Consider the following 20,207-nt stretch of genomic DNA (forward strand, 5'->3'; position numbering starts at 1 on the left):
AGAGAGAGAGTCAGTTTAGAAATGAGGGGGGTAAAATTGGGTTTAAGTAAAAGTTATCCCATTTTACAAATGGGGAGTTATATTTGTACCCCATAAAATTATAAATACACCCCATTATTAAAAAAAATATAAACTTAAATAATTTTTAAAAATTACTTTAAGTACTTTTTTAAAATTTTCTCCTCACATTATTTTATGTTAATTTTAGTACTTGTTTTAATTTTATTTTCATAATTTTTTCTAACTCCTGTATATATTTTTTTTATTTTTTTCTAAGAAAATTTCGTATAAATTTTTATTTTAATTTTTTTGTCATAATTTTAAAATATAATATAATTTTGTTTGATAGGTATATTTTTTAAGAATATAAATTCGAAGAAAAAAGTTAAAAATACTTAGTACAATTAAAGATATAAATTTTATATAAAATAAAAATTATTAAAATGGGGTGTACTTAGAAATTTTTGGGGTGTAAATAAAATTTCCCTTTACAAATTATGTATAGTTTTAGATTAGGATACCAATTTTAATCCCTAATATGCATATAATTTCAAATTTCCCTTTCATGTTTTGTTTGGTAAGATTCGTTGGTTGAGGATGATGATTGATGGCTTTGGTGATTGTAAAAATTTCTTAAAAATGTAAAAAGAAATATATTTTCATCTCTTCGAGTTTTTGAGTTGGAGATAAGTTTCTATTTTTTTTTTTTATTTTATCTATTACATTAATATTATTATTATTATTATTATTATTATTATTATTATTATTATTATTATTTTCATTAGTATAATATGTTCTAATTATTATTATTTTTTCTTTGGTTTTGTAGGGAGGTTCACAGATTAGCAGCTAAATTTATGTAGCTTTAGTGGTTGCACTGGATTGATCTCTTGCATTGGGCTACCTAATAAATCTTTCGAGTCTTGTTGATTATTTTTTAGGAGATCCTTCTTCTTTGATTTAAAGTAGGATCTTTTATCTTTTCTTTATGTATAAACTTTTGAGTATTTTCAATGAAAGTTCATTGTCAAAAAAAAAATATAAAAAAAAATATCTAAACAACGTATAAATGATATAAAAAAAAAACAAAAATCAACAAAATTATGACTAAAAATAATACAAAAAAATTAAAAAATTGTATTTTTTTTGTAAATAAATTTTTTTAAAAATCGTAAAAATATTTAAAATTTCATACAACTTTATTTTTCGGTAATCTAATCCGACTTGTGAGACTTGAATTGAGAATTGAGTAAATTAAAATACTTACTAAGATAATTCATGCTGATGTTACAAGGGTAAGCAACTTTGCTTTTTTTTTTTTTTTCTTCTATGATGGTGAATTGGTGATACAAATTAGAGTTTTATACAAGATATTGCATACAAATACATTCTTCTTAGCTAGCATCATCGCCAACAAGAAGTTAAATCATATCAGTATCTAATGTAAACAATCAAAAAGCACTAAGAATACAAAATTTGGAAGTGAAACAATTGTGATGATTTCTATGTTTTTCAGTCATGCGATTTCCACATCTCTGGCAACTATTTGCGACTCTTGATCAGACACGTCGTTGCTTGTTTTCTTAAAGGACTTTTGGCTAAACATTCTCGCGAAGGCACTCTTCGATCTTTGGATCGTTAACTGCTTTCCATTCGTATCAAGCTCGTTCGATAATGATTTGACTAAACTCTCAAAGCGACGCCTAAAAGTTGGATACCTTGAGATTGATTTTGTGATTCCTTGAAGCCTAGAAAGAAAGATATGATAGTGAAGAACCATAATGAAAGTGACACAAGATCAGAATGATTTGTTAAAAGAGGGCTTTTTCCAGCTTTACCTTCTTGCTAATGCATCCAATTCAGCTCGCTTACGCTCTGGTTCTGGTGGGGGACCAATATTTGCATCTTTTAACCTTGAAGGGTCACCGCTCAATAGAACCAATTTGCAAAAGTAGTTCTCTTCTGTTTCAGAAAGATTTTCTGCTTTAATCTGTTCCTTAATGATCATTAATGGATTGAAAAACCAATCAAAGACGGCGTCTTTTGGTCTGTTTCTGCTCGTTAGCTCGGTATTGTCACCTATATTAACAGAATATGCCTTGTTTATATCTTGTGAAAAACAACTGAAGTGAAAGCTGATATGAAAAGAGAAGAGTTTGACTTACTTAACAAAAGACCGACAGAATTTGACTTTGCAGACCGCAGTAGTGTCTGAAGAAGGCAATAAGCCGGTAAGCCAACACCGATAATTCTGCTATCCTTGCTAGACCTAGCTTCTTCGACGTCTTTAAGAGTTATTACTCCATCAGAAAACAAAATCTCCCCATGATGTCGACACTCCTTGAATAAGCTATCGAGAAGCTGTGGTAATCAAAAGAACAAAAAACACACATTGTTTGAGCACCTAAAGCACGAAATGAGACTAAATAAGGTTGCACCGAATTGAGAAAAAGTGACATTACCTCAAGTGGCTTTAACTCGACCATGGGATTATTGAATGAAGCTGTTCGAGAGGGTGGATTTTTGAAAGAGCCACTCTCCCTAGATAAGGATGAGGTGCGGGCAGCATTGTGTGATGAAGACTCCTTTCGGTAGTGAGGTCTATCAGAACGAAAAATTTGTGAAATAATGCTCATTCATTTCGGTCAATCAAGTACATAATACATCATAAACATTAAAAAAATATCTGGGGGTGCTTATTAGGAGAACCTTGGAAAACAGGACCCTTCTGGCATATCAAGAATATCATTGCTGTATTCATCGTATATTGCCAGCGATGCAACAATATAGCGAAGCCCGAACCAGAGAGAGGATTCCTGCAGTCCAAAATCCATATAGTCAGCTAATGTCTTCTTGAACATTAGTAGCAAAAGTAGAAACTATTATCGTAGTTTGAACTGAGATAAAGAGAGTACCAAAAAGCCATATAAGAGATAAAAGAATGACCTGATAAACAACAACCCCGGCAAAAGCACCAATAAAGACACTGGCCAAAATGGAAGCCATTACTGCTCCAACAACAGCCAATGGCCAAAGTAGGATAGCAAGGCCAGCAAATGGCACACATATTGTTTCCAAGAAAGGACCTTCCCGACCGATAAGGTCATGAAACAAACGATGCCACCCCTTAAAGAGCATGTAAATGCTTTTGAATAGGGCAAGCATTGATATCACTGGCATATCGATCATGAAACCAAGGACTCCTGCTATAAGAGCACCAGGAAGATAGAGCAATCTGCAAAATGTAGTGTAAGAAAGTTTTGTGAAGGAAATAATGCTCATCTTCATCATAATGCAGATCAGCACAAAAATCACTCAATTGACCACAAGAGCAAATAATGCAAAATAAAATTCTAACATAAATGAAATACTTTTCTACTACATGTTTATTATATGAGCTACTAAAGAAAACTTAAGCCTATTATGCATACTAGTCTCGTGAATTACATGCTATATAAGGTCTATTGTTGACTTGGTAAATGGTTTTACTTTGAATAATAGATCAATATTGAAGGGACTTGAACAGAAAACAATTTGTAAACTCTGCAAACCTGATCTCATAATATTTCCCATTAGGAGGCCCTTGTTTTCTTAAGTCATCCAAAATTGAGAAATATGAATGGACACAAACATCTTTAAAATCCCTGATAACAGTAAAACATCCTTTGAAGGTGCTCACAGTTCCATCCTGAAAACGTTGTAAATATCACTTCATCGAACTCAATAACAGCACAGTAATTGTTCACATAAGAATATACACTAGAATGTCGAGAAAAGACATACGTAAAAGCAGTGATATAATCGGTTTGTCCTCCCTTCTCCAACAGCTTCAAAAGTAGCAAGTATCGGCGAAAACAATCCATAAGCAGCTCCACCCACAATACTACCAAGAATACCAACCACAGGCCACAGAATCAAACTCACTGGTAGTACGGATATGCAGAGGAAAAGCTTTAGAACTGGTCCCAATTTTTTAGCCCTACCAATAAAAAAAGAAAAAACAAAGAGAAGGGTAAGAAATGCTAGAAAAGTACTCTGTTAATTTAAGTTGAATATGAGAATGAAGAGATGAAAATCCTCCAAGAAAAGTACCACAAAATGCAATAATAGGCCCAGTAACATTGGGGAAGCCAGTAAACCAGTATGACAGCTGAGTTTCCAATTGACATGATAAGACATATGATGGGGCATAATATGATACCTGAAACAAAACAAGTGAACTGGCTATTCATATTTAGATAAATCTATTCTAATACTCTAGTGTTAAACCTGAAATTGCCACTCAATTCTGTGTTAACTCTAATCAGCAAACAATATCAATAGGTATTAATAACAGTAAGTAACTCAATATACCAAATCAATCAATACAAGCCCTTTTCAAGCAAAAGAAAATGAATTAAATGTTTGAGTAAAAACAAATGAAGGCTTATGCATAAAATATTGAAAATGTTCCATAACACATGATATAAACTTTGAATATCAACTACTTTGATTATGGTATAGGATAAAAGAAAAATAGTTGGGTAATAATCTATTCAAACACTAGAGTTTCTTTAAGCCAAAATGTTGAGATTCTTTTCCTCCTCAAATAGCACTCAGTCAGAAAGAATCTTTAAAACTACATAACAAATAATGAAAAAAGAAAAATTGAAAAAGGCTAAGGAAGCTAAAAATTCCAGAACAGGAAAAACTTAAAACAGAACTGACCTTTAATGCCCCCAAGGAGCAAAAGCCCAATGAAGTAAGGAAGAAAGCAAATAAAGTTCCAGACAGAAGCCAAAATTCCTTTCGGAGGTTCCATCTTTTTCCACCCAGATCTCTCCCACCACCACAACCACTACTACTAAATATCCATGTCACAGTCTAACTACAATTCCTCTCTGCAAAAGACCTCATTTTTAGCCAAAAAAGGAAGAAAACCAAGACACCCAGAACCAATTTATGAAAACCCACATCAGAAACTTACTCAAAATCGATACTTTACTCTTGGTTTGGGACCAAGGACTCAAAAGATTTGTTTTTTCTGGTCCCCACAAATCTTTGGCTTAGAAAAATACACCAAATGGTTGGATGACCATATGATATATATCCTTCTTCTTCTTCTTCTTGTTTTTCTTCTATCTGAAAGGTCTAATCTTTAAATATGTTTTGGAATTAGAAATGGGTGATAAGCATTTCTAGCTAAAGAGACGGCGGTTGGAGAACAGTTAGGAGGGTTGAACTTGAATTGGGATAAAATAGGGCAGTTACATTCAAAGAATCAAAGCAAAGAAAAGGAAAAGAATGGTTAAGACTTATGAAAAATCTCGGCTAGTTTGTATTTTCATTTTTTTTTTATTCTTTTATTTATTTATTATTTATTCTTTTATGCTTAAATTTAAAGTGAAGCATTAGCAACTTGGGTTCTGTTCCTTTCTGTAAGGAACATTGTAAATCCTTACTTACATTACATAAAAACACTTACGAAACTATTTGTTTTTGGAAAAAGTATACACAAAAACTTAGGAACATGTGATAGTTAATAATGTGGTTAAAATTGAAAATGTCAAACTACTACAAATACCTTCCAAGAAAAAAAGAGAAAAAACTATGGTGAGATTTGTGGTATTTTGGTGAATTTGAAATTAGAACTTGGAAACTTCAAAATCAAAACTAATTTGTACTTTCCAAATAAAAATTGTGCTGAGTCAATATTTGTCGACTCATAATTTTATTTAGTTATTTTCTTAATTTTATTATTTTTACATTTTTATGTCACAAATATTATATGTCACAAACACTTTGGTAAAATTATCTTTCATTTTTCTTTCTTGAAAGACTTGTAAACGGAAGAAAAAGAGTTAACACTTAACTATCATCATTTCATAAGTCACTATAAACTTTTAACATTGCTTGTGAAGTTGTGATATTTTATCATGAATAGTTGAATTTAAATTGGATTATATATTATTTTGACAAAAGAAAAAAAAAAAAACTAAGGATTGTATATTACGATTTAAAATTTAAAACTAATAAATTTAAACATTTATAAGATGTCACTTTAAAATATCGTTGGTTTCATGCTAATTTAGAAAAGATGAGTGACATTTTTTATTGATTAATTTTGAATATTAGGCATCTTTAACCTAAAACATATATATCACTTTATGTGATAATAACACCCTAAAGACAATGGAATTATTATTGCGTGTAAATTTTGTAATAACATTAATAACTTCGTAATTTCATAGAGCTAAGATAAGACTTTTATTGCTACAAAAAAAAAAAAAAAAGATAAGACTTTTTATTATTATTATTATTAGGTTTGATGCTTTATATTTTGGGTTAATTTGATTTGATTTGTACAAACTAAAAATGGGATTTATTTTAAAGCTTTGCTTCTAAACCAAACTTCAAAAGTATTTAAAGCTTTGATGTTTTTTTTTTTTTTTAAAAGCGTACATATATTATAATCAAAATAAATTAGACCTCACAGTCATTATAAAATAAGTGTTTCGGGATAGAAAAAGTCGGGATACAATCAAACCTCATGTGGGTAAACGTCCACTTAGCCACATTATGTGCCACAAAATTACAATTCCTACTAATATTCGAGAAAATACAACTAACAAACAAAGGAGAGGATTTAAAACAAAAAGAAATATAGTTCTCAATCTCTCAACGGGAAACCTCCTTATTAAGAGCGTTGATAATCACTCTCGAATTACTCTCTACAATAATAAACTTAAAACCTTGATTCTTCGCGATATCCAAAGCAATGCTAGATTATCTATCTAAAGCAATCCAAAGCAATAATAAACGAAGGAGAGGATTTAAAGCTGTGATGTTTAAAGTTCATTAAAGTACCACTGAGAACATTATTGGCTCACAACTTTGGTAGTTTGGTGTTCCAATCATAATTTACAAAAATGAATATTGGGATTTATGGAAAATTAGCTGGTTATACTTGTACATATATTCTCCAAAATCATTCTTCTTGGTCTGATTCACTGGAGCATCTATTTTAAATTAATTAACCACCCTTTATTACAATATATAATAATATGAAGATATGATATGATACTTAAAAGCATTGCAAAAAGTTTTATGTATCTATATTTAATGTTAGATTATCTGGCTGTCTTGCCAACCCAGTTAAATTTCTAATAAATCACCTTTTTGAGTGAAAAATAAAATAAAACTAAAAAACATATATTTTTTTTTTGTTATTATGACACTATTAGATATTAGGTTTGTTAAATACAAACAAAAGATTGTGCTCCACAAGATAATAATTGTTGTTGGGTAAAGATAACAATAATTGATTCATCTTTGAATATTTTAATACCTTATTCAGTGTCCACTTGTGAGAGCTAAAACAGCAGCCAACATTAAAAAGAAATCCACTACTTGTCAAAAAAAAAAAAAAAAGAGAGAAAAATTAACTTTAATTTAAAAATTTCCATGTAGTCAGAGACTCAGATTCTAGAATAAAAACTATATCTTTAGATATACTGAGTTGTAAATATTGATGCTAACTGCCATTATAGTATAGATATTGTTGACAAGAAACATCTCCTTTATTTAATTAATTATTTCATCCAAAACAAAAAAGTATAATCTAATCTGTTTTTTTTTGTATTAAAAATGCTTACTTTTTCTTTAATTATATTCTATTCTTTGATACTTTGATGATGACCCTTTTCTTTACACAATTCAGGAACATGAATTTTGATTCAAACACTTGGTACCTTTTATCTTAACAAGAAGATAACTCTTAAAACTTTATTTAGAAAAAGATGCTGTAACAAGCTGGGAAAGGTGGTATATGGACTAAGAAGCTTCTTTTTTCATCCATGTACACAAAAGATTTTAAACTATGCAGAAAAGACTAATTGGTACATCAAATATGAGATGAGAGGAAGCTGCATACACTATAAACAAAGCCAAAAATGTACAAAGATATATGGGGTTGAATAATCTAGTATCATACAAATTCAGGGCACCAAGTACCACCAAATGAATTGTTTCTTTTTTTTTTTTTTACTTTCACATTCAAATGATTGAGACTATAAATATGGTTAGATTTCCTATTTGTTCACTGTATCCTTTCTGTCCGGCGGTCGGGGTCCTAAAACTCTTAGATCAATAGGAATTCCATACAATTTGGATGATTCAACCACCATGTCATAAGCCTTTGGAGAGAGGTCAAAGTCCTCAGTTTTAGCAGCCTTTAAGTACAGCTCATAAGCAAGCCTTGGTTTAGAGTCTCTAGCTAGAGCTTCAATCAGCATTTCGTAACTCACATTATTTGGAGGAATGTTGTGAGCTTTCATTCGGTGAAACCATTCAAATGCTGCGCTGCTCATATCGTTCCTAGCACAACCACTGATGATTGCATTGTATGTGACAACAGTTGGCTCAATACCCGACGAATTCATTTCACTAAGCACTGTTTCAACCAAATTAAACTTCCCATGTCCAGCAAAAACTGAGGCCATTATAGTGTAAACATACAAGTTTGGTTCAACACCCACCTTAAGCATATGTTCCCACACCTGCCTAGCCTCATCGTATAGTTTCCCTTTCTCAAGAGCGCTAAGCAACGCCCCATAGGAAAGGCTTGTCGGTTTTTGACCTTGTTCCACCATTCTCTTAAAGATCTTCACAGCAGCAGTAGTTTCTGAAGCTTTGGAACAAGCAACAAGAACTGCATTCCATTCCTTTGTCCCGGGCTTTAGGCCTTTCTCTTCCATCTTGTTAAGTAACCTGATTCCCCATCTCCAAATTCCTCTTTTTCTAGCTGCAGTTAGGAGAATGTTAAAATGAGAGACTATTAGTTCATGTGACATATTGTTTGGCTTTGGACCTTTGTCCAACAAATCCTCATAGATCTCCAATGCTGTCCACCATTTCTTAGCTTTCCCCATTAGCCAAATCAAATGGTTGCACACTGATAAACTTATATCAAAATACTTCTCTCTTATTCTATCATACAATTCTTTTGCCACAAGATAATGATCTTCTCTGGTGCAAGCCCACAATAATCGCTCATACTCAGATCGACCCAGTGGAATCCCAGCATTATCCATAGCCATTAAAAGCTTCAAAACTTCAGTACTCAAGTTCGACCTGCTCACAAGCCATCGCCTCATCACTTGGTAGCAAATTCGTATTGTGAAGTTTTCAAGCTTAAATAACTCATTTTCCCAATCTTCATCACCATTACCATCTTTACCAATCTCTCCCTTTTGATATTTTTCTCTGATCTCAACAAAGAACTTGAGCGCGCTGTTCCCATCTTCCATTCTTCGGTAGGCCAACAAGGCTGTAGAATAGGATACCGGAGATGGAGTGAGACCCTTCTTTTGAATCTCTTGAAGAATGTTAAGGGCCTTTACACCTTGTCCTTTCTCTAAGTAAATTGCCATTATTGTATTGTAAGTTACAATATTGGGAACAACTCCTTCTTGACTCATATCATTCAAGATTTTCTCCATTTCTCCATATTTTTCAGATTGCTTCACTGCACCCAAAAGACTATTATATATGAATAAATTTGGGCCAATAACTCCATTAGTTTCTTCCTTTTTTCTCTTAAGCCACTCATGAACAGCAAAAGCAGAATCAAGTAACTTTTCTCTACCAAGACCTCTAATCAAAGTTGAGTATACTTGAAGTGGCAACTCACCCTTGTCCTTAAGAATCTCATCTACATCATCTGCTGTTTTAGCTAACCCTAAACTCAAACCGAGTTCGCGAACATTGACCTTACCACCATTCTCTCCCTCACTGCCCACACCAGTTTCTCTTTTTGGTTGTTCTTTTCCACCACCATTATTGGCAGAACTCAAATGTAGATTACCATCAATCTCAGAATTTTCAGACAAAGTCCCATTTGAATTGAACTCTTCTTCAATTTGAAATTCACTACCAATTGCTTGTTGTTCCAATGCAAACACCAAAGCAACTGAAGAACCTAAAGAATTTTTCTTAGGCTTACAAAAGCGACCAACTTTAAGTTTGGAAAACCCACATCCCAAATCAAATCTTGACTTTCCATGACAACCCCCATATCCATTACCTCTAGAATCATTAGCAAGCAATGATGAAAACCCAAGACCCCATATAGTTTTTCTTCTCCTTCTACCATTATTTGAGCTCCTCCTTTCAAAGCCCAATTCAGATACTATCCACAAGTCACCCTTTAAGGGCCAATATCCTAAAGTTTGCATCTTTATGTATAATCTACAACTAAAGAGGATAACCCTGAACTGAAAATCTTATCATGAAGAAAAAAAATTGTGTATACTTCATTCTCATATTAAGTTTTCAAGTAAAAAGGTTCTATCTTTACAAAAGACAAGACCTTGTTGTTTGAATTGAGAGTTGAGACTATACACAGTTATTTGGTTATTGAAAGAGACTGGGAACTGGGAAGCATACCTTAGTTTATGTAAACTTGCAGAGAGAAGTGTGTGTTTAATTTTCTAAGTGGGTTTTGGTTTTGTTCCTCATTGAAGCTGTGGATTTTTCTCAGCCATTCAATTGAAAAGTTCAATGAAAGGTGAGCAAAAACACTAGTGTGTATTTTCATTTTGCTAAAATTAGTTAGTTAAAACTATATTTTGCCATTACAGGGGAAAAAACTAGGCCGGCCCACTGGGCCAAGCCCTCGGCCCATTAATAAATAGCTTACTATATCTATTGGGCTTAATAATATAGAGGAAATTACACTCTATATTTTTTTTTATATTGTTCTCTTTTATTTTTACTAGACTCTCTTATATCAGGGTATTTTGAGTACAATACATATAAAAAGAGGTATGTTTCAAATAAATATAAAATTAGAAGTAAATTTGATTAATTGATTAAAGAAGTATTTTTCAACTTACCCCTTAATATAACTCCTTTAAAAAGAGAAAAGAGAGGTATCAACATTTTTGGAAAAATTATACTCTTACCAATTTTTAGAAATAAAATTGCAGTATTTACAATTAATTACAAATATACGGATCAAAAGCTTTTTACAATTTCGTAAGAATTTGATACAATTTTGTATTTAATCTGTAGATATTGTTTACAAGATCGTAAAAATATACGTGTAAACTTTAGTCACGGATAGTAAAAATTGAAGTGTTTTATTTTTTTTTTTTGGAAAGAAATTAAAAAAAAAAAAAACAAATATGACCTTTTTTTAAAGAAAATTCTGGGCCAAAGTGGAGGCCTTGTTTGTCTTCCTTAAGTCATAGTAATTGAAGTTTGTTTATCAGAAAATTACACTTTTATATTGTCTTTTTTTTATTTTTATCCTCTTTTTTAAAGTTTACCATTTTTACCTCTTTTTTTTAAATATTGTACCAATTTTGCCCTTGTCACTTCAAGATACTCTCCATGTGACTCTCTTATGTTAGGGTATTTTGGGAACAATACATATAAAAAGAGGTATGTTTCAAATAAATATAAAATTAGAGGTAAATTTAATTAATTGATTAATAAAAGGGGTATTTTTCAACTTACCCTTTGTTTCTTCGTGCCTTACCATATTACCAAGATATTTTAAAAATCTTTCTACCCATAGATAATTTATATAAAAAAGAATATGTTGTAAACTTTGGAGAAAAAGATATCAAATGTACAAGTGAAAATTATATATATATTTTTTTTTATAGATTTTTATACAATTTATGTGAAAATATGATTTTTTTTTTCCAAAACAATTATTTTATTGGAAAAATTATTAAAAAAAAAGTTATAATAAAATTAAAAGTATATGAAAAAACAGTATTAAGGTAAATAGTTACCCTTCTTTTGGTTACTCTAAACTGTTTTCCTCTTATTTTTTAATTTTTTCATGAAATATTTATTTTTTTTTTTTAAAAAAAAAAAAACGTAAGTGTGAAAATTCTCCAATTTACAAAGAAGTTGTGTAGTGAAGTCAAAGAAGTTGAGTATGGTTGTTTTCTAAAAGAGAATGATAAAGGGAAACTTACAAAAATATTGGAATTTAGGTTAATTTTTACAAAAATACTGTCACACGAAAATCTTTTTAAAAATACTGGATTTTTATAAAACACCAGTAAAACACAAAGCAGAACAACTCAAAACAACAGTAGAACACTAGTAAAACACCAGTAGAACACTAGAAAACTTAACACAGTAACTGCAGTATGAAACTTATAAAAAAATACAGTAAAAATGTAAAAAATACCGCCTGGCAGTATTTTTGTAAAAAAAATAACAAAAGTTAGTATACCATGTAAATTTCTCATGATAAAAAGCACCGGTAATACTTAATATCCTTCTTAGCGTCTAAAATTATTAGTACAATTAAATATTAGATTCCATATGATTTAAGATAGTAGTTTTTAAAAAATATCACTAACTGTGTCACTTTTAAGTAGTACTAAGTATGACTTGTTGAAAATTATAGAGTTCCATCACAAAACTAATTAGTGATGAGTGAAATAGTCCATATTCTTATATATAGCTCAATATTCTACTATTTATTTCATGTAGGACAATATCCACAATAATACTGTGCTCAATAAAATAAAATAAAATAATCACATTAATCTTTTGTTTTGGTACTTATGTTGGCCTTTGGTTAAGGCTAAAAGGAATAGTTCCTATATACCAAAAGAGGACAAGCGACATTATGTGACAACTAGAAAACTATATATTAATTAGAACTAACACTTTATTAGTAAGCAGTGACTCGTGTGCCCTGCTTTTCCAAAATCAATCAGTGCCTATAATTTTTTATTTACATATAGTACATATGCAGTTAATTAAATAGTTAAAATAAATTAATGTGGGATTTTCACATATACCTATAAATGTTATATTATTTATTTATTAAATAATATAACATTTAAATTAAATATATAAGTAACTAATTATCAAGTGTAAATATTTGTAACATATAAGTAAAGTTACTTATATTTTGTAATATTTTTTATATTATCATCTAATTAAGTGTGTAAAGAAAAGTTATATAATTTAATCTTTTAAAATTCAAATATAATGAAAATATAGATGTTGAGAATTTATTTATATTATTTATAATATGTATAAGTGATATATAATTTTATATAATCAAGTAAGAATGGTTTGAAATACTTTGGAAAGTTATTTACAAAATTTGAAAAATTTAGTAACTAATAACTAGTTACTATTTTGTCAGCTTTGTTGTATGAGCATTTTTAATAATGGTGATACTTTCTATTAATTCCCATAATCTCTAAATAACTCATTTAATCTCATTTACATCTAATTAAGAGATAATAACAACCATGAGACGTAGGGTGTTGAATTTTAAAGCATTTGATCCTTAACATTATAAATAAGTATATAATGTGTTCATACCACTACAAATTTATCCTTTAGTGACACATTTTTAGTGACCCGCATTTTTTTGTGGGTCACCAAAGAAATTGAGATGAGGTTTAGTAACCTGCACAAATGATGGAGTAATTTATCAACAAACACTTACTAGAAAATAAAAGGCTTGATAATTCTAAAAATTATTTCTTAAAGAATTCCTATAGGTGGCGTTTGTTTTGGAAGAATAAAAATATAGTTATGAGAATAAAAGTGGGAATAGAATAAAATAAAATTTAAAATGTATAAAAAAATTGATAAAAAATTTATTAAATTTTTTCTCATCATGCATTAAGATGGTCTTTCTTTCTATTTCAAAATGGAATATTCCACCAAAATAGTAGAAATAATGTCATTTTAGAATGACATTCTAATACTTTAATATGCAACCAAACAAAAAAATAGAATGAAAATTATTTTTTTTCCATTCCATTCTATATACCTCCAACCAAACTCGATTGTTTATAGATATGAGACATACGTTTGTCGATAAATATGATAATTATACTTTGCTCAAGATGGTAATCTCTCATTAATTTACACTCAAAATTATTAATTTACACTATTATGAGTGAATGTTCTTCTTCTTCATATATTGTATATTATGTAATCTCATCTTCTATATTTCTTATATATAATTATACATATATATAATATAAAAATATTGTTATAATAGTTATTTAATTAATCTCTTTTATTTGTTTTTGTGTAATTAATATTACAATTGAGTTGTATTCTTGATTTATCTTTTAGTCATGTCAGTTATCTATTTTTCCTAGTGCTCTATAGTTAGTTATAATTAGTGACATATATAAATATATAATTGTTCATGGTTTAGCTAAATACAGTTTGAGTTAGACAGAGATTTTGTATATATATGGAGAAAAAGTATTCTCCCCCATTTTATTTGTTGTAAATGACATGATGAATTAATTTATAATAACAGTGATTTTTCTCAAATATATATATATATATATATGACATAATTGTTAATATTATTATTGTTGACTTATAATAGTAGGGGGTTTTCAACTCCTCACAAGAAGAACCATGTATATATATCATATTGAACAATTTATAAAATGCATAATAGCTTATACATACGGTAGAACATCTATCTAAGAATACATTTAGGACCAAACTAATTATATTCTAATTAATGGGTTATAACTAAATAGAGTTACACTAAAAAAAAATTAAAAACCAAAAAAATATCAATATAACAATAATAATAACAATAAATAATCATTAATACTATATCATAATAGAAATATTTTAGAGTACATGTAATTTCATACATGTATTATAATTTAAAATAAAATTATTAATTTACATAAATAAATTTACAAAATACATGTATATATTTTATTAAGATATGTAATTATTCTTATATAAATGTATACTTTGTTAATGGGAGACTTAGATAATGTATAACTAATTACAATTTAGAGATTATTCTTATTTATAACTGGCCCAAATTGGTACTTGATTTTTTTATAACAAATTAGAGGTTATTCTTGAATAGAGTATTCTTAAATAGAGGTTCTACTGTATATATATTAATATATTAATATTTCGATTTTAATATCTCATTTAGATCTCTTAAAAGTTTCATTTTTAAGATCTGAAAAATGAATTAGGTTGTATTATTAATATATTATCTTGAATAATAAAGTTAATTAATTTGTAGATCTAATTAGTCTAACTTATATTCATAGATTCACAATACAGATATACACGTTTATTTTGATTTTAGTATCTATATCATATTTTTGTGTCATTAATGGATCCGTATATTTTTATTTTATTTTTGAAATAAACTAAGTCTGTGTTTTCAATTACAATATATCTTATTTATTTAGATTGAGTTTGTAAACCATATAAATATCACTATTTACGAATCATAGGAAATTTGTATATATTTTTCATGTATAAACAAATATTTGTAATAATATGAACCTCAAAATTACATTTACACGAGTGATCATGTGGAACAAAATTACACACACAAATGGTAATTACTATTTGCTATATATATTTGGTGTGAATTAAATTTACATTTTATTATTAATCTTGCATTGCATGTAATTGATTAACCATTATTTTTTATAATAATTATTAAATTAATATAGTAAACTTTAAAATTAAAAACTTATATCATAAATTATACTTAATTCCAATAATGTTTGGAAATTATAATTAACAAACCTCAAACTATGTGCACAAACATAAATTATGCGTTAATTTAGTACAATAAAACCTTTTTTTTTTAATGCATGGAAGTACAATAAAACTTAATTTTATATTTCCATGCAAAATATAATTTATAATTTTCAAACGATACATACTATTATTTTTCATAAAAAACACAGCTCCCAAAGTAATTAAGATTAATTAATATTTAATATTAATCTTTATTAAAAGAAAAAGATTATTATCATTATTATTATTATCAAATGCACGCGTGCCTGGTCTGGTTTATAAATGACAACGCATTGATTTTATTTCAACATGCAACTAAGTACAAAAATAAACAAACAAAATCTCTCAATATATATATCGAATATCGAAACTAAATATTTGATCATATTTATTTAGATCCTTAAATAATTTACTTTGATTCCATAATCATAATAATAATAATGTAGAAGATCGATTGTATAATATCGAAAAATATCTAATAAATAAAAGAGCCTATTTTAACTGTCATGATAAAAACAAGAAGCTATGGACCAATACTATATGTATCATAATTGTTGGACACAATAATGAAAAGTGTCATTGATAGCCATGCAATATATATATATATATATATATATATATCATCTTATTATTATTATTATTCGAAGAAGCAAATCTTGTGGGATGCGTGAAAGAATCAAGAAGGTTCATTATTAGAATTGGCTCTTTTTGTTTGTTTATTAATTTAACACCAAATGGCTCGACATACCTCTATATCTTCACGTGCATTTCTTAACTCTTATACAACACAATTCAATCTACTTTTTTCATTAAATATATATATATATCTTAATTAATTTTATATATATATATATAACCAAACAATTAATGTTTATATACATATATGATATGTCTCCATATCAAAATATTTTCCACTTATATATATTGATTGTTCGAAAAACATGATCAGTGCTAATTATTGTTATTATCATGCTCTTTTTAATTAATAACCTCAAAATTATGAATATGATTGATCAGTTAATTATAGGTATTAAGGAATAATCCTCCTCCCTTCACTACTATTATTATTGATTTATATAATACATAGAGAGAGAGAGGGAAGAGAAGAAAACCATGTTCATGATATTATATACCATATTCATATACATGAATATGAGATCTTGTTCAATTTTTATTATTTTAATTTTTAATAAGCATATATGTGAAAAAGCAAGCAATATGTATATATATTTGTGATATATTATAAAGGAAGCAAAAAGACATATATTTTTGTGAAGTGAATTATTGCCGAAAATAATAATAGGGCTTTGTTTGTTTTATTTTATAACCCATACTAGGATTATATATATATATATATATGTTCAATGTCAAAATATATAAAAGACTCAGAATGTGAATTCATCACTAAATATTATTATGTCGTCGTTCCAACATTTTAATTGGTCCCATCTTCAAAACATTTTAATTGTCTCTTTGAGTACCATCATCAAGACACAATTTTTTCTCAAAATATAAAAATAAATTAAGAGAGAGAGAGAGAGAAATTATACACATATATGCATGCATGATGACTTTTATACATATAATTTATGCACAATATTAATAATAATGTGTGTATATATATATATATATTTTTCAATTGTAAATTTTATTCAAGTAAAACAACAATAATATCATATGTGTAGATTAAAATAATGTGACAATAAATTATTATGTGAATAATATATATTAAATATTTGGTAAATAAATTGTATATATAATTTATTTAACCTATACTTTGTAACATAAAGGGAAGTACAAGATTAATTATTTTTGTAACTTCTTTTGGTTGATCACATTTTAGTGTAATAAAAAAATGTATTATACAAAATTGATGATATGATTCAAAAGTTATGAAATATAATTGTTGCAAATTATATTAATACTCATTTATATGAGAAAAATATGGTGTATATGAAGCCTAAGTGTGATCATCTAAAATACTATATAAAGGAGTCTAATTAATGTGCTCATTTATATGAACCAAGTTTTTTTTATCAACAAAGTACTTTGCTAGAAACCCTAAAAGACTTGATAATTTCTAAAGTTATGTCTATGAGAGTTCCCTTAGTGCTTAGAGATAGAGAAAATAAGCTTTTAGACAAAAGTATAATATCTTGTTTAAGTCGTGATCCTCACTAATCTACACTCAATGTTGTGAGTGAGTGTATATACATGAAATTTATAAGGTGAGAAATTTACTTTAGTCCCCACCGGTAAGAATTATTTCTATAAATCTCATTGGACAGATGTAGAATAATTTCGTAATACCAAATTTATATTGTATTATTTTTTATTTTTATTTACTTTATAGAAAAAAAATGCCCGAAGTACTTTTTTGAGAATACTTGATTGGAAACAGTCCAGGTTGACAATATGTCAACATAGACGCTAAGCCTAGTGCCAGGTGTCCACCTGGGCCCTAGGTCCCAGTTTTGGCGCTTCAAATGTTCTGTTTAGTTCTCAAAAATAGTTGAATCATAATCTTTGCTGAAAATAAAGAACATGATGGAAATAATTCTCAAAAAATATCATTAGAATCGACCCAGGTTGACAAAATGTCAACATGGCACTGGGCCAGCCCCAGGTGTCAACCTGGGTGCTAGGCCTTTGTTTTGGCACCCATAAAGTGTTGTTTCTTCCTCGAAAGTGTTGGTACTTAGAAGGCACCCAGATTGAAAAATTTTCAACTTGGGCGCTGGGTGCCTAGGCACGGGTTGCTCAAAAATAAACTTTCTCTGAATTTGGTTATGATGTCTCAAATATCGTTGTGGTATGTCTAGTTCATTGGACCTATTTACACTAAGACGATGTGCCTAGGTTGGAAGGGTGCAGGTTCATGTAATTTCAGCTTATGGGGCTTGGATTTGATTGCTCTATGTATTCATGATACAGAATACTGAATAATAGTGAGTTGAAAATAAGGTTTTAAAATCCAAACTTCTATTTTAGAGTTCTCGCGAAGTCAACTTGGGCGCAAGACTAAGGTTGACTGACTACTCAGCTCCGAAATGTCATCTTTCTTGCCACGTGTTAAACATTGATGTCCACGTTATCAGGGCTAATTTTAGTGTAAACAGAAAGTAATCCAAGTTATATTTGGAGGAGTGTGCTTGAAGCTCAAGATGTGGTGAGACAAGGAGTTGCGTCGACCCTAAGCTAAGGCGGGTTAGGCCCGCGCCTAGCTAGGGCCCACTCGATTTAGGGGCTTAAATTAAAAAAATATATTTTAAAAATATACATATTTTATAAATAATTTTATAAAATATCATTTATCTTTATAGTAAGGGATCAATTTTTTTGTTTTTTTTTTTTGCCTATGACCCATTTCAACTCGGGCCGGCCCTGACAAGGAGCAAGGCATGGTATTGACAATGGTGTTTGTTGACACAGTTTTTTGTTAATGGATATAAGAAGATCGTAAACGAGAAAGATGAACAAAAGCACTAATTAATCAAAGTAATTCGGTTTGTAAAAGAAAATTTGACAAAGATGAACGCGAGAATTTTATAGTAGTTTACCCCCTTTCATCAGTAATAGGCTAGTCCACTTGGAGTGTTATTGATCTCAATGCTTGAGGAGAGTTCTCTAGAGTTATGTTCTCTAAGAGTTCAATCTGCAAGTGAATTTTTAGAATGAGAGAATGAGAGCTCAAGAGAATAATTTCATGAGAATCAAAATTGCACTTCCTTTACAAGTGACTTCACTCCTCTTATATAGGTTTTCATCTAGGATTTAAAATCTCTTAACCACAGGAGCCCCTTCCCATAACAATGGTCATGTTAAGTTTAAAATATAAAAAATCACATTTCAAAATAAATATCTAAAAAATGATAAAATTTGAATGTGTCTTCCAAGTCATGTCGGTGAGTTGTGAGACGCACGTGTCGAGGTGAGACCCCTTTATTGAGCTGAGGTGATAGGAGTGTGAGGCCCCCTTGGTGCCGAGATGATGGAGGCGTAAGGCCGCTTTAATGGGCTGGGGTGATGGGAGCATGAGGCCCCCTTTGGACCGAGATGATGAAGATGTGAGGCCCCTCTATTGGGTCGAGGTGATGGTAGCGTGAGGTCCCCTTTAGGCTAAGATGATGGAGGTGTGAGGCTCTTCTATTGGGTTGAGGTGATGAGAGCGTGAAGCCCCCTTTGGGTCGAGATAATGGAGGCGTGAGGCCCCTCTATTAGGCCAAGACATCATGAGGAGGTGAAGAAACGCCTTGGTCTGAGATCCCATGAGGAGATGAGGCCCTCCATTAGTGGTGAGGGTGGATGACCCCATCGGGAGGACCTCATTTAGGAGAACCCCATTAGGAGGACCCCATTTGTGGTGAGATATTATGGTCTTTCCATATCCAAAGAAAAATTAACACCATTAATTTTTTTAGCGATAAGAAGATTGAGGTGAGTATTTTAAATGAGTTGTGGCTTCTTGATGATGTTAATCTGTGTATTGAGTCTACTCACCTGCGTTGGTTTGTACTAAGGTAATGCTCTTATGATAGCGAATGGTGCGGATTGGGATGGGGAGATCATCGATGATGTACTTTCAGACCGAGATGCAAGTTTGGTTCTGAAAGTTCTGATTAGTAAAACTTCCCATAGCTCGT

At 29.8% G+C, this 20,207-nt stretch overlaps 2 protein-coding genes across 3 annotated transcripts; both read right to left on the bottom strand.

Annotated features, from left to right (window-relative positions):
* Positions 1-1,238: 1,238 nt before the first annotated feature.
* On the bottom strand, positions 1,239-5,438 carry LOC115699579 (uncharacterized membrane protein At3g27390). 2 transcript variants are annotated; one of them, XM_030627063.2, is made up of 11 exons: positions 4,967-5,420; positions 4,708-4,880; positions 4,093-4,201; positions 3,784-3,979; positions 3,552-3,688; positions 2,947-3,235; positions 2,710-2,816; positions 2,463-2,601; positions 2,166-2,361; positions 1,839-2,079; positions 1,239-1,748 (listed from the first exon to the last, which is right to left on the bottom strand). In XM_030627063.2, the coding sequence occupies exons 2-11, from the start codon at positions 4,799-4,801 to the stop codon at positions 1,517-1,519; spliced, it is 1,740 nt and encodes a 579-aa protein (XP_030482923.1). In that variant the 5' UTR covers positions 4,802-4,880; positions 4,967-5,420; the 3' UTR covers positions 1,239-1,516. The 2 variants fall into 2 exon arrangements, with proteins under 2 accessions (XP_030482923.1, XP_030482924.1); XM_030627064.2 differs by having other exon boundaries at positions 4,708-5,438.
* A 2,451-nt stretch (positions 5,439-7,889) lies between these two features.
* On the bottom strand, positions 7,890-10,569 carry LOC115700697 (protein LOW PHOTOSYNTHETIC EFFICIENCY 1, chloroplastic). Its single transcript, XM_030628327.2, has 2 exons — positions 10,426-10,569; positions 7,890-10,227 (listed from the first exon to the last, which is right to left on the bottom strand). Exon 2 carries the CDS (start codon positions 10,212-10,214, stop codon positions 8,070-8,072), a length of 2,145 nt encoding a protein of 714 aa, XP_030484187.2. The 5' UTR covers positions 10,215-10,227; positions 10,426-10,569; the 3' UTR covers positions 7,890-8,069.
* Between the last annotated feature and the right edge of the window lie 9,638 nt (positions 10,570-20,207).

Source organism: Cannabis sativa, chromosome 8, assembly GCF_029168945.1.
Source record: "Cannabis sativa cultivar Pink pepper isolate KNU-18-1 chromosome 8, ASM2916894v1, whole genome shotgun sequence".
In the NCBI taxonomy this organism is placed as follows: Eukaryota; Viridiplantae; Streptophyta; class Magnoliopsida; order Rosales; family Cannabaceae; genus Cannabis; species Cannabis sativa.

What these genes read in the sequence shown, in the direction of transcription:
- LOC115699579 (XM_030627064.2), bottom strand. Translation starts at nt 4,801, where the DNA reads ATGGAACCTCCGAAAGGAATTTTGGCTTCTGTCTGGAACTTTATTTGC. An exon ending in GCTCCTTGGGGGCATTAAAG is followed by an intron (nt 4,202 to 4,707) that starts GTCAGTTCTGTT and finishes GTTTTGTTTCAG; the next exon opens with GTATCATATTATGCCCCATC. An exon ending in GCCTATTATTGCATTTTGTG is followed by an intron (nt 3,980 to 4,092) that starts GTACTTTTCTTG and finishes TTTTATTGGTAG; the next exon opens with GGCTAAAAAATTGGGACCAG.
- LOC115700697 (XM_030628327.2), bottom strand. Translation starts at nt 10,214, where the DNA reads ATGCAAACTTTAGGATATTGGCCCTTAAAGGGTGACTTGTGGATAGTA.